General features: G+C 48.6%; 2 protein-coding genes and 1 long non-coding RNA gene across 17 annotated transcripts in view; 1 reads left to right on the forward strand and 2 right to left on the reverse strand.

Moving 5' to 3' along the window:
- LOC126943623 (cytochrome b-c1 complex subunit Rieske, mitochondrial) overlaps nt 1-13315 on the forward strand; it is a 1156760-nt gene that overhangs the window by 541927 nt on the left and 601518 nt on the right. The window contains exon 1 of one of the 15 annotated variants that reach the window (XM_050772593.1): nt 11521-11524. The exons of 12 other annotated variants lie outside the window; for them this stretch is intronic. The gene's annotated coding sequence lies outside the window, so the exon portion shown is untranslated. Of the gene's footprint in view, nt 1-11520; nt 11525-12180; nt 12185-13174; nt 13179-13315 lie in introns of those variants that run through there. 2 more of the 15 variants (XM_050772594.1, XM_050772579.1) reach the window with 2 other exon arrangements.
- LOC126943633 (uncharacterized) overlaps nt 335-13315 on the reverse strand; it is a 40434-nt gene continuing 27453 nt past the window's right edge. The window contains exon 2 of the long non-coding RNA XR_007721778.1: nt 335-559. This is a non-coding gene — a long non-coding RNA (uncharacterized LOC126943633). The remainder of the gene's footprint in view (nt 560-13315) is intronic.
- On the reverse strand, nt 1452-13060 carry CCNE1 (cyclin E1). Its single transcript, XM_050772565.1, has 11 exons — nt 12830-13060; nt 12215-12302; nt 11947-12015; nt 8100-8245; nt 7841-7976; nt 4943-5089; nt 3962-4057; nt 3654-3788; nt 3433-3544; nt 3179-3336; nt 1452-2124 (listed from the first exon to the last, which is right to left on the reverse strand). The coding sequence occupies exons 2-11, from the start codon at nt 12278-12280 to the stop codon at nt 2002-2004; spliced, it is 1188 nt and encodes a 395-aa protein (XP_050628522.1). The 5' UTR covers nt 12281-12302; nt 12830-13060; the 3' UTR covers nt 1452-2001.

A 13315-nucleotide genomic window follows, 5' to 3' on the forward strand; every position in this document is an offset into this window, starting at 1 on the left:
CGCCCAGCCGCATTTTCTTCTTTTCCTTTTTTTTTTTTTTAATTTTTTTTTGAGATGGAGTCTTGCTGTTGCCCAAGCTGGAGTACAGTGGTGCAATCTCGGCTCACTGCAAGCTCTGCCTCCCGGATTCATGCCATTCTCCTGCCTCAGCCTCCCAAGTAGCTGGGACTACAGGTGCCCACCACCATGCCCAGCTAATTTTTGTATTTTTAGTAGAGATGAGGTTTCACCATTTTAGCCAGGATGGTCTCAATCTCCTGACCTCAGGTTGTCCTCCCACCTCAGCCTCCCAAAGTGCTGGGATTACAGGCGTGAGCCACCGTGCCCGGCCGCATTTTCTTCTTTTTTTTTTTTTTTGAGACGGAGTCTCGCTCTGTCGCCCAGGCTGGAGTGCAGTGGCACGATCTCGGCTCACTGCAAGCTCCGCCTCCTGGGTTCCCGCCATTCTCCTGCCTCAGCCTCCCGAGTAGCTGGGACTACAGGCGCCCACAACCGCGCCCGGCTAATTTTTTGTATTTTTAGTAGAGACGGGGTTTCACCGTGGTCTCGATCTCCTGACCTTGTGATCCGCCCGCCTCGGCCTCCCAAAGTGCTGGGATTACAGGCGTGAGCCACCGCGCCCAGCCCGCATTTTCTTCTTAAAAGCAGTTTTAGGCTACTATGTTAAAAGTTCTCCAAAGAAAAATTCACTTATTCTTTAGGTTAAGATTTGGGTAAGGACAAAAAAAAAAAAAAAAAGCATTAAATCACACTAATTACAGATTCCTTATGGCCTTTAACCAGTCCTAAGAAGGAAGTTATACCTAGGAATCCTCTTCGGTGTGGACATGACCTCACCACTACACTGCCATCGATGGCCAATGAACCTGATGTGAGCAGCCACCAGTGCAGGGCGTGGTGAGAGAAATACCAGGTGGACTCCTTGCTTCCAGCTCAGGGGGCACCAGGAGGCAGACAGGCTGCACCTGAAGCCCATTTCTAAAGTTTTCTTTCCATCAAATACATTGAAAAATGTATTTAACCGAAAGAGTTAAGCCTCAGGGCTGGGTGAGGTGGCTCACACCTGTAATCCCAGCACTTTGGAAAGCTGAGACGGGCGGATCACCTGAGGTCAGGAGTTTGAGACCAGCCTGGCCAACATGGCGAAACCCCATCTCCACTAAAAATACAGAAATTAGCTGGGTGTGGTGGCACATGCCTGTAGTCCCAGCTACTTAGGAGGCTGAGGCAGGAGAATCACTTAAACCCGGGAGGCAGAGGCTGCAGTGAGCCAAGACTGTGCCGCTGCACTCCAGCCTGGGTAACACAGCGAGACCCTGTCCCTGTCTTAAAAAAAAAAAAAAAAAAAAAAAAAAAACCTTGAGCCTCAAGAAGTATGAAGTCAAAAAAGATAACTTGATATAGTCACAATTAAGGCTTCTACCTTACGTTACCAGACACAGCTCATAAAACCAGCTGTCTCAAAGACAGTATTATCTTTATTAAAAAACGGATAGATATAGCAGCACTTACAAAACAGAGTTCATTCAAAGGCATTGTACACTGTCAACTGATAATGTGGAGACAGCAACCCCCTGCCTAGCTGGCTGTGGGCTCTGCACAACATTTGCCCGCAACCACCTGCTCCACTTGGTACAATGCAGCCCAGAACACCCGCGGGGAGAGCCACGCCACTGTGGCCCTCCACAGCTTCAAGCCTTTGTTGTTGTGTGAGTCCCTCAGGTCAAGTAGCACCTTCCATAGCAGCATTGGGAGCACGCACTGGTGTCTGGAGGTGGCTGGTGTACTTGACCCACTTATTTAAAAAAAATCTATAAGCATTCAATAAAAAACACTTTGCCCTGTTCGATGCCATCCACAGAAATACTTCTGTTGTGGAAGAAACACTCTTCCATTTTAGATATCTGTAAAAGCAAACGCACGCCTCCGCTGCAACAGACAGAAGAGAACGTGGAGCAGGCGCTTCCGTGTGACTGTCTTTGGTGGAGAAGGATGGGGTGGTCACGCCATTTCTGGCTCGCTGCTCTGCTTCTTACTGCTCTGTGGAGGGGTGAGGAGCCCACTGGGGAGAGGAGAAGCCCTATTTTGTTCAGACAACATGGCTTTCTTTGCTCGGGCTTTGTCCTGTCAGTAAGAATAAAAGGGACAACATGTTAAAGTACAACATATCCTTGGGCTTCAACTACCATAGGCTTTTTCTTTTTCTTTTTTAATTTTTTTTTTTTTCCCCCGAGATGGAGTCTCGCTTTGCCACCCAGACTGGAGTATGGTGACGGGATCTCGGCTCACTGCAACTTCCACTTCCCGGGTTCGAGTGATTCTCTGCCTCAGCCTCCCGAGTAGAGTAGCTGAGATTACAGGCACCCACCACCATGCCCGGCTAATTTTTGTATTTTTCATAGAGATGAGGTTTTGCCATTTTGGCCAGGCTGGTCTCGAACTCCTGACCTTGGGCAATCTGCCCGCCTCAGCCTCCCAAAGTGCTGGGACTACAGGCATGTGCCACCATGCCCGGCTAGTTTTTAAATTTTTTAGGGACAGGGTCTCCCTATGTTGCCCAGGCTAGTCTCGAACTTCTGGGCTCAAGCAGTCCTTCTGCCTTGGCCTCCAAAAGCCACTGTGTCTGGCCACTATGTCTTTTTCTATGGAGGTGAGTAAAGGAAAAAAAAATATCAAAGAACACTTTAGAACTCTGGTGGTCTATACGATAGTGAGATACAGCATCAATTTGCCAGGATTTTTCTTGTTCAAGGAATTAAAATTGGAATTTCTCAAGGATATTTGGAGCCTGCCTGAAGAAAAGTGAACAGGTTATTTAGGCAGTTTTTTTTTCCTTTTGAGACACAGTTTTGCTCTGTTGCCCAGGCTGGAGTGCAGTGGGGTGATCTCAACGCACTGCAACCTCCGCCTCCCGGGTTCAAATGATTCTCCTGCCTCAGCCTCTCGAGTAGCTGAGACTACAGGTGCCCACCACCATACCTGGCTAATTTTTGAATTTTTGGTAGAGACAGGGTTTCACCATGTTGGCCAGGCTGGTCTTGAACTCCTGGCCTCAAGTGATCGGTCCACCTTGGCCTCCCAAAGTGCTGGGTTGACAGGCCTGAACCACTGCGGCTGGCCTATTGAGGCAGTTTTAAGAATTTGGGCAAGAAGGACTGAAAGAAAGAGCAGCACTGACCAGCAAATCCAAGCTGTCTCTGTGGGTCTGTATGTTGTGTGCATCTTCATCAGCAACGCCCCTGAAGTGCTTCAGTTTTGAGCTCCCCGTCTCCCTTATAACCATGGCAAATGGAACCATCCACTTGACACAGTTCTCTATGTCGCACCACTGATACCCTGCAGTGAAGACACATCGTGGGCTTAACCTGAGGCTGACAACTGAGTGTAAGCTTAGTACACCTTGTTTGCGCGCGCATTGGAAAGCCTACTCACCTGAAACCTTTTGCGTCAATTCAGATGAAGAGAAATGATACAAGGCTGAAGCAGCAAGTATACCATAAGGAAATTCGAGGCAGTCAACATCCAGGACACAGAGATCCAACAGCTACGGAGAAGAAAAGAATGCTGAGATGGACGCCACCACACGCCTCTTCTAGAGTTCCTCACTCCAGCTGCAGGGAAGGTGGCCCCACGGACGTGATGGAGCCACTTACCTCTGCAATCTGTATAAAGATTTGCTGGGGATACTGCGGCAGTAGCACTTCATGTAAGTCATTTAGATATGCAACCTGCATGTATACATTCAGCCAGGACACAATAGTCAGGGGACTTAAACGCCACTTAAGGGCCTAAAGGAAAACAGAGAGAAAAGAGACCGATGATTGAGAAAAGAAGTTCAAAATGCAGCCATGTTCCATGCCACAATGTGTCCAGCTGGACCTCCCAGAGGCACTCATACTTCAGGTGGAAAAGATCTGACATATGCATTTTAAAAATGGCTGGAAAATTCACTGGAACCCACCTTCATAATCATTAATTCCATGGTGAGAATTTCATCTCCTGAACAAGCTCCATCTGTCACATACGCAAACTGGTGCAACTTTGGAGGATAGATTTCCTGAAAGGAAATAAAAGATGACACTAGCACCAAAGCCAGTCTCTAACAGTCTCAATTTATAATGCATCCAAAATGACTTCTCAGCACCCTGGCATGGAAAGAGAGAAGACGCACTGATGAGATTAACACAGAAGCCACTCTAATGGTTCAACATGTGTTCCTTGTAAAAAAAAAAAAAAAAAAAAAAAAAAACTCCTCCCACCCACCCTTAAATAAATGGATGGAACTTTGACTCACTGTGGGTACTTTTGAAATATCCCCTTTTCAGTACCTTTAACACGTTTGAAAGTTGGGCCCATACACCCTTTGATAATCATACACAAATTTTTCATCTTTTCTTTTTTCTTTTTAGACAGAATTTCCCTCTGGTGCCCAGGCTGGAGTGCAGTGATGGATCTCGACTCACTGCAATCTCTGCCTCCTGGGCTCCAGCGATTCTCTTGCCTCAGCCTCCCGAATAGCTGGGATTACAGGCGCACGCCCCCACGCCTGGCTAATTTTTGTATTTTTAGTACAAACGGTGTTTCACCATGTCTCAAACTACTGGCTTCAAGTGACCTAGCTGCCTTGGCCTCCCAAAGTGCTTGGGATCATAGGCATGAGCCACCACCCCGGGCCCAAAATTATAATCTTAGTTCAAAGATCAATTTGGTTTTCTTTGCTCAATGTAACTACACGAACCTAGGTCTTCCATACCCTCACTACTTTTCTCTTCCCGGTCACTTTCCAGCCTCTTTTCTTTTTGGCATGTGTCTTAACTTTTAGGGTAGCAAATGAGAAAAATTTAGGATGAGTGCATAGACAAAACACCAAACTCTTCCCCCAGTCTCAGTGGAGCTCAAGAAATAACACACATTATAGAACGAATACTTGAAAATGATTTACCTCAAGTTTGGCTGCAATAAATAAAGATGAAATCCCAATAAGCTGTAAAAGAGTTTTCACAACATTTTCTTGTGTCGCCATATACCGGTCAAAGAAATCCTGTGCCAGGTAAAAGGTCTCCCTATGAAGTTTATAGACTTCACACACCTGAAAACATATTAAGTAAGTTTTAGAACGGTTACTTGAGGAAGGGGGAAAAAAAAAACAAAAACAAACCTTATAATGACTTTGGTGAAGGACAATACAGGACAATATTAAATGCAAAGTTCCTGAACTCAACAATTGATGTTTTTTTGTTAGTTTGTTTTTTGTTTTGAGACAGCGTCTTATTCTGTCGCCCAGGCTGGAGTGCAGTGTTGTGATCTTGGTTCACTGCAACCTCCGCCTCCCAGGCTCAAGCGATTCTCTTGCTTCAGCCTCCCGAGTAGCTGGAATTATAGGCACCCACCACCATGCCCAGCTAATTTTTGTATTTTTAGTAGAAATGGTGTTTCACCATGTTGACCAGGCTGATCTTGAACTCCTGGCCTCAAGTGATCTGCCTGCTTCAGCCTCCCAAAGTGATGGGATTACAGGGATGAGCCACTGTGCCCAGCCTAACAACTGATAGGTTTTAAATGAGGGGCCCTCTGGCCTGTCCCACCCTCACCTGCCTAGGATGTGAATCATCCCCCTGCCCGCACATCCCCGTGGAGCAGGACACCTGCCTGTTAGTCACTCAGTAGCACACAGGTTATCAGATGGACTGTCACAGCACAGCAGTGCTGGTGTTCAAGCAAGCAGCCCTTATTTTACTGAATAATGGCCCCACAGGGCAAGAGTACTGAGGCTGGCTATTTGGAAACGCCAAAGAGAAGCCGTGAAGTGCTTTCTTTAAGTGAAAATGTGAAAGTAGAGGATTAAAAACAGCATAGCTAGAGCTCAGTACTATCTGTGGCTTCAGGCATCTCCTGCAGGTCTTGTGATGTACCCCCGAGGATGAGGGGTACTTTTGTAGTTACATATTCAATTTCTACATGTTTTCATGAAACAGGTCTGCCTGAGATGTCCGTCTTTTCAGAAGAAAAGCCCACTTCTCATCCATTCAAGTCTTACAAGGTTGTCTAGGAAGTTTCCCTTAATCAGAAACTATAAGCTACTGCAGTTCATCCCAGTAAGAGATATACTACCCATAAAATCTCTCTTATGTTTAACCATTATCTATCAAATTTTGTTATACTTGTTCTTTTGATTAACTGTTAAAGAGAAACAAAATAGTGTGGATCAAGAAAAGATTTGAGTTGGGTGCTGTAGCACACACCCGTAATGCCAGCATTTTGGGAGGCCAAGGCAGGCGGACCCCTTGATCCCAGGAGTTGGAGACCAGCTGGGGCAACACAGTGAGACACCATCTCAACAAAAAATAAAAAATTGGCAGGGTGTAGTAGCTCATGCCTGTAGTCCCAACGACTGGGGAGGCTGAGGCGGGAGGACTGCTTGAGCCCGGGAATTGGAGCCTGTAGTGAGCCGTGACTGCACCACTGCACTCCAGCTTAGGTGACAGAGCAACTCTGTCTCAAAATACAGAAGCCACTCCAATGGTCCAAATATCTTCAAAAATGTGCTAAAAAAAAAACCAAGACAGAGTCTCATGGTCACCCAGGCTGGAGTGCAGTGGCACTATCATGGCTCACTGCAGGCTCCAACTCCCAGGCTCAAGCAATCCTCCCATTTCAGCCTCCGCAGTAGTTGTGACTACAAGCGTGAGCCACTATACCCTGACAATTTTTTATGTTTTGTTGAAATGGGGTCTTGAGGGCCGGGTGCAGTGGCTCACACCTGTAATCCCGGCACTTTGGGAGACCAAGGCAGGCGGATCACCTGAGAGGTCAGGAGTTCAAGACTAGCCTGACCAACATGGAGAAACCCCGTCTCTACTAAAAATACAAAATTAGCCAGGCATGGTGGCGTATGCCTGTAATCCCAGCTACTCAGGAGCCTGAGGCAAGAGAATCGCTTGAAACCGGGAGGCAGAGGTTGCAGTGAGCTGAGATCGCACCATTGCACTCCAGCCTGGGCAACAAGAGCGAAACTCTGTCTCAAAAAAAAAAAAGAAAAGAAAAGAAAAGACATGGGGTCTTGCTATGTTGCCCAGGTTAGTCTCCAACTCCTGGGCTCAAGGGATCCTTCTGCCTTGGCCTCCCAAAGTGCTGGGATTAGAGACATGACCCACCGTGCCCAGCCAGGATTTGAACAGTATATTTTATTAGAATAAATGGGAATGGTGGCAAAAGGGAATGGATTCCAAGAAGTTAAAAAGGAACAATGTCAGACCTGCTTAAGATAAACTTGTTCACATGTGTTTATAATTTATGACAGTAGCTATCAAAGAGGTGATATATGCGTTCCAGTGGGTACATTTAAAAGCAGTTTAGCCAGGCACGATGGCTCATGCCTGTAATCCCAGCACTCTGGGAGGCCAAGGTGGGTGGATCACGAGGTCAGGAGTTCAAGACCAGCCTGGCCAACATGGTGAAACCCTGTCTCTTCTAAAAATACAAAAATTAGCCGGGTGTGGTGGCGTGTGCCAGTAATCCCAGCTACTCAGGAGGCTGAGGCCAGGAGAATCGCTTGAACCTGTGAGGCAGACGTTGCAGTGAGCCGAGATTTTGCCACTGCACTCCAGCCTCGGTGACAAAGACTCCATCTCAAAAAAAAGAAAAGAAGAAAAAAAAAAAAGATTTCAGAAATTCTTGCTAAGAATACAAGCAAAACAGAAAGACCACCTCAGTAAATATACCATATAGCTTCAGAGATGGAGAACGTGTCAAGGGAATCAACCACACAGAAATCCTAATACACAAAAATGCTGGAAATGCTCAGTGCTTTCATGAAGGCAACAGGAAGACTCAAGCTCACCTCCATTAACCAATCCAGAAGAATTGCTCGCATTTTTGGCTGCAGAAGAGGGTGTTGCTCAAGAAAGTGCTGATCCCTTAAGTATGTCTTTTCCTTGTTTAACATGATTTTCCAGACTTCCTCTCTATTTGCCCAGCTACAACAAAACACACAACAAAAATGAGGCCCACACAGGGGTGAGAATGCGTCCATGCTATGAGGGATAAAGGGGAGTATGGAGTAAGAGACCTGGAAGCCACGTGGTAGAGTCGGCACTGACCTCAGTACAGGCAGCGGGGAGCCTCTGGATGGTGCAATAATCCGAGGCTTGCACGTTGAGTTTGGGTAAACCCGCTCATCATCTTCTTTGTCAGGTGTGGGGATCAGGGAGCAGGGGTCTGCACAGCCTGTATTATTGTCCCAAGGCTGTAAATGAAAAATACACAGGAGAGGTGAGATAAGATGCAAACAGCTCCTACATTACCCAAAAACACTGCAAAGTCACTTGCAACTCAGTAAGATACTGGGCATGACCTCTGAAAGTGCTTCCAAAAAGATACATTATGGTATTTTTTGTCACAACTCAAAGATTTGTTTTTTAGTGAGTACACGCATCTACTAAAATTTCACAAAAGGAAAACAGAATTGTCAATAAAAATATTTACATAAGCACTTCACGTTCATGAGTATAAAAGATCAAAAATGTAAATTGGCTGCCATATATATTAAAGTCCCCTCAGTTTAAAACAAAAACCCACCAAATGTGACATTTTTTTTTGTTGCGCGACTAGCCAAATATGTTAAACAATAAAGGACTTTCTCTTTTCCTTAACTCGAAACAAACAGAATGACTATCCACCTAGTTAAAACCAAATCAAGTGATAGTCACAGGTCATACTATGAAGTCTACAGGAAGCTAGCCTAGATACTCCTTAAGACCTCTGAATCTCGAGTCTTGCAGGCTAATTCAAATACCCAATAAAATAAGGAACTATTATAAACCAAAGCACTATGCTTTTCTTTTAAAGGTTTCAGATATGTATTCAGTTTTCAGTATCTGAAAAACACTAAAGTTCATTTAGAATATTTTCTTTTTTAAAGCTATTCCTACTCTAAGATGTCTGTTTGATTTTTAAAGTTATAAAATGGTAACTCTGCTGAAGATATTAGGCAGGTAACAATCCCACTAGCATGGAAGCCGTATGAAAGTCTGAGACTTGGCTTTTTTTTTTTTTTTTTTTTTGAGACAGGGTCTCCCTCTGTTGCCCAGGCTGGAGTGCAGTGGTGCGATCTCAGCTCACTGCAACCTCTGCCTCCTGGGGTCAAGCCATCCTCCTGCCTCAGCCTCCTAAGCAGCTAGGACTTCAGGCATGCACAAGCACGCCCAGCTAATTTTTGTATTTTTTGGTAGAGATGGGTTTTCGCCATGTTGTCCAGGCTGGTCTCGAACTCCTGGACTCAAGCCGTCCTCCTGCCTTGTCTTCCAAAAGTGCTGAGATTACAGGCCTGAACCACCGCACTTGGCTTTTTTTTTTTTTTTTTTTTTTAAAGCAGAGACCACCAGCCTGGCGGTGGTCTCTGTTTTAAAAAAATAGACAACTGGGGTCACTATAATGAACGTGGAAACTTGGGCTCTAAGTGCTACCTCAAAGACACAGCACAGAGTGGCGACCACAGCACATTGGTCACCTTCACAGGAAGCCCAAACACTTTCAGTTGGAAGAGCAAAGCCAGATAAAGCTCTTCCCCACCCAATGTACAAAGAATTGGGCATGCAAATTATCCATGACAGCTCCTGCCAACAGCTGTGCGAGCAAGGCTGCTTCCTTTCAGTTCTAGTACCATGTGCGGGTGGCATTTCCTTGACTCAAAAAGGGTCACATTACAACCGCTGTAAGTTGTTCTTCATTCAGGAAGAATGAATTCTAGTCTTGAAGGCATAATGCTGGGTGCCGCCCTCTAAGGCCAGCTGGCTGGCACATCTGAGAGCAGGCCTTTGGACATAGATGAGTCCAGCAGCAGTTCCCAAACAAACTAGGTGAACCATCAGCAGACAAACGGTTTCCAAAGTTGGCCTTTTAGGGACCAGTGGATGAGGTAGAATAATTAAGTCTATGTCCTTAACTTGAGTGTACACCAAGTTTCAAAGCAAGATCTGTCTGACTTTATTTAGGAAGGAATGAGACCAACGGGATTCCTAACCACTCCATCTCCTCACACCACTTTTTTCCTTATGTAGGATTATTTTCTGAAAAGTAACAGTCCAGGATTCCACTTCAATAGAAAGACTGAGTCTCGTGCAAAAAAATTAAATAACATAATGGACGTGTTAAGTAGGTCTTAGATAAAAGGGTATTCTTTTCATTAAGAACAGGCTAAGATGAAAATTAAAAAACCTCCATGTGGTCTTGATGAAGCAGTTACACAAGAGTTTAGCACAATGGCTCCAAGTAGCTCAAAACTGTCGTACTGGGGTGAACTATGATAAGTCCAGAGAAAAGTTCTGTATGTGAACAGGGAAAAAGGTTCTGTGGTACCCCCAAGTTCTAGTTTCACGAATCCACAAAGAAATAACAAAGATACTGCTCCATACATAGACAGCTAATGTTTAAGCTATCTGCTCTACAAAATGTACAGAAATCTGTTGCCTTTAATCTCTGGATAACCACGAAAATGCCTTCTAGTGGGAAACGGTACAGCTATTCTGGCAGCACAGCTATCCACGCTGTGGCCAGGGGACAGAGCCACAATGCGTCCCAGGCACCGTCGTCACTACTCAGGCTATCCTTGAGAACAGACATGCTTCTAAAACTCCAAGAATGTAACAGGGACGGCCCTGCTTCATCTTCAGCTGGAAGTTGCTTTTTTATTCAAAACACAGCTGGGAAAATAAACAATCCTGAATTTCACAAAGTCAGAATTCATTTTATAATACCTAAAAAATCAACTTGCTTGATTAGAACGTACTTTTTTTTTAAGGGGAGAAAAAAAAAAAACAAAAAACTTGGGATATGCCATCTTATTTCCTTCTCTGAAATGATTTCTTTGAATGAAAAAGGAAATCGGCAACCTTTTCTTCAATAGTCAGTGGACCCTCTTCAGAAATGCTTATTTTGGGGGAATCTTACAGTGACAACTGCTATTTAGAACACGGCCCATTGAGTTGAAACCCTTCACACTTCCAGATGAACTGGCTGCTGCTCTGCACAGTGAGGTGCTCCTCTGCTAACCTAGCTGGGATCCCTGTACTCAGGTGGAACACTGTTTCTGTTCAGCGCTTATCTGTGATAGAGTCAGAAGGCCTGACCAGCTAGTTTAGAGATAGGCTGCTTCCCCGCACGGGAGCCATAACTACAGTCTCCAGCCATTTCTGAAAGTAAAGAGATAGTACAAGCTTTTCCTGCAAGAAACTTCTGATATTATAATGATTATCACACTGCATGCAGGAAATTTGGCAGGAACTCCATCAGGAGAGAAAAGAAAAGCAGTCAAAAAAAATGTGTTGAGACACCACCTATCATTACACTGAATGTTCCACTGATACTCTTGCTGAGGTCAGGCTGAGCTGGGGATCAATGCAGGTAATTGCTGGAGGGGCTAGAAGAACTTCCAGGGCCAGAAAGAGAAGAATTTGAAACCTGACCTACAGAAGACGGAGGAGGTCCTTAAGCACCATGACAAGAAAAATAGGTGTAGATGGGGGGGAAGTTGTTGCTTATAAACACCCAGGAATCCTCCCCCAGTTCACCAGCTTTTACAGACAAGGCTGAGGGCCCAACTTTGCCCCTGGGTGGCACAGGACTCTGGGTTACTTTCTTCCTCTAACTGAGTCTCAGTTTCCTCCTGGGCAGAAGGGGAGGACTGAATAATGTGATGTCCATTCTGGTTCTTCCAGGCATCAGCACCTATCTGTAATCTCAGACGGTGCCAGTCAGGAACACCAAACTTCCTGGAATCCCAGGACTGGCAGAGGCCAGTACCCACTGACAGGTACAGGGCCATATGGGCTGTGGCTGCATTTGAGAAGTTCACTCTCACCAGTGTCTCCAGCGAGACGAGAGCATGAAACCCCATGTGACCCACAGGGAGAAGGACCTCCACAGAGGCCCAACCCCGGGCGGACCTACCTGGCTCCCACACTGGTCCCTCGCCGTCCTGTCGATTTTGGCCATTTCTTCATCTGGATCCTGCAAAAACTAACATGAAGCCCACCCCCATGACCCCAAGGAAACACACCAAACAAGACAAAAACAGAGAGAGAGAAGAAGAGAAAGCTGATCAGGTTATGAGCACCGTTCCAGCCCAAGGGACCCCCCCACCCGCCGTAGGCAGAGTCAAGTAGGGTACCCAGGTGAGATGGGGGGGTGCTCCTCAACCTGTCTCTTTTGTACTCACAACGGCCACGTTTGCCTTCCTCTTCCTGGAGCGAGCCGAGAACTCTGCGCCGCCGTCCTCCTTCATGGTGTCCCGCTCCTTCGCATCCCTGTGGACCCGGGTGGCACCAGGCCGGGTGAGCACCCGCGGCCGCCCCTCCCCCACGCCACCCGTCCCGTCCCGTCCGGCCCCGCGGCGCAGGCACTCACCGCTCCCTGCGCTCCCTCGGCATGATGGGGCTGCTCCGGCCTGAGGCCTGCGGGGCGGCGCGGGGTGAGGCGGCAGCGGGGTCAGGCCGCGGGCCCAGCACCCCTCCCCCCCTCGCGCGCGGGCGGCCGGGCGGGCCAGGAAGATGGCCGATGGCGGGGTGGCCTGTCACCCGCGACCCGCGCCCCCGCCGACCCCCGACCAGGGGTCCCGCCGCCTCCGCCGCCCTCGCCGGTCCGTCGCCTCCCGGGGCCCGGGCTGCCTCAGTGTCCCCTCCGCCCCGCTCCGCCGCGCTCCCAGCACCCTCCCGGGGAGCTCCGCGCCGCCGCCCGGGGACCCGCGACCCGGCCGCACCCCGCCCCCACCCAGCTCCCAGGCGCGGTCCGGGCCTCAGGAGTCCCTGTCCGCAGCCCGCGGCGGGAGCCTCACCAGGGTCTTGTCCGCGGCAGGCGGCGCGCTCCAGTCCCGGCAGGCGGCGGCGGCGGCGGCGGGAGTCGGCGGGCAGAGCGCGCGGCGGTGGCGGGATCCGCGCCTGCCCCCTACACCGCGCTGGCGGCCGCGCCGGCTGCTCCTGCGCCCGGCTCAGAGCGGGACATTTAAAATCCCTGCGCGCGGAACCGGCCCCGGCCCGCCCTCGCGCCGCCCCGCCGCGACTCCCAGCCCCTCAGCGGCCGCGCGGGACCCGGAGCCCGTCCCGCCCAGTCCCTCGCCCCGCCCCCGGATCCGCCCATCCGCGGCCCCGGCCAGCGAGGCGCAGGGACCGGGATCAGGGGCGGGGCCGGCGGGCGGGGCGGGGCCAAGTGACAGGGCCTGCGCGCCGAGGGCCCGTCGCGGGGCGCGGGGCGCGGGACGCTGGGCGGGGCGGCGGGCGGGACGCGGGAGAAGTCTGGCGCGCGGCGGCGAGGGGCGGGCCGC

Source organism: Macaca thibetana, chromosome 19 (assembly GCF_024542745.1).
Source record: "Macaca thibetana thibetana isolate TM-01 chromosome 19, ASM2454274v1, whole genome shotgun sequence".
NCBI classification, from domain to species: domain Eukaryota; kingdom Metazoa; phylum Chordata; class Mammalia; order Primates; family Cercopithecidae; genus Macaca; species Macaca thibetana.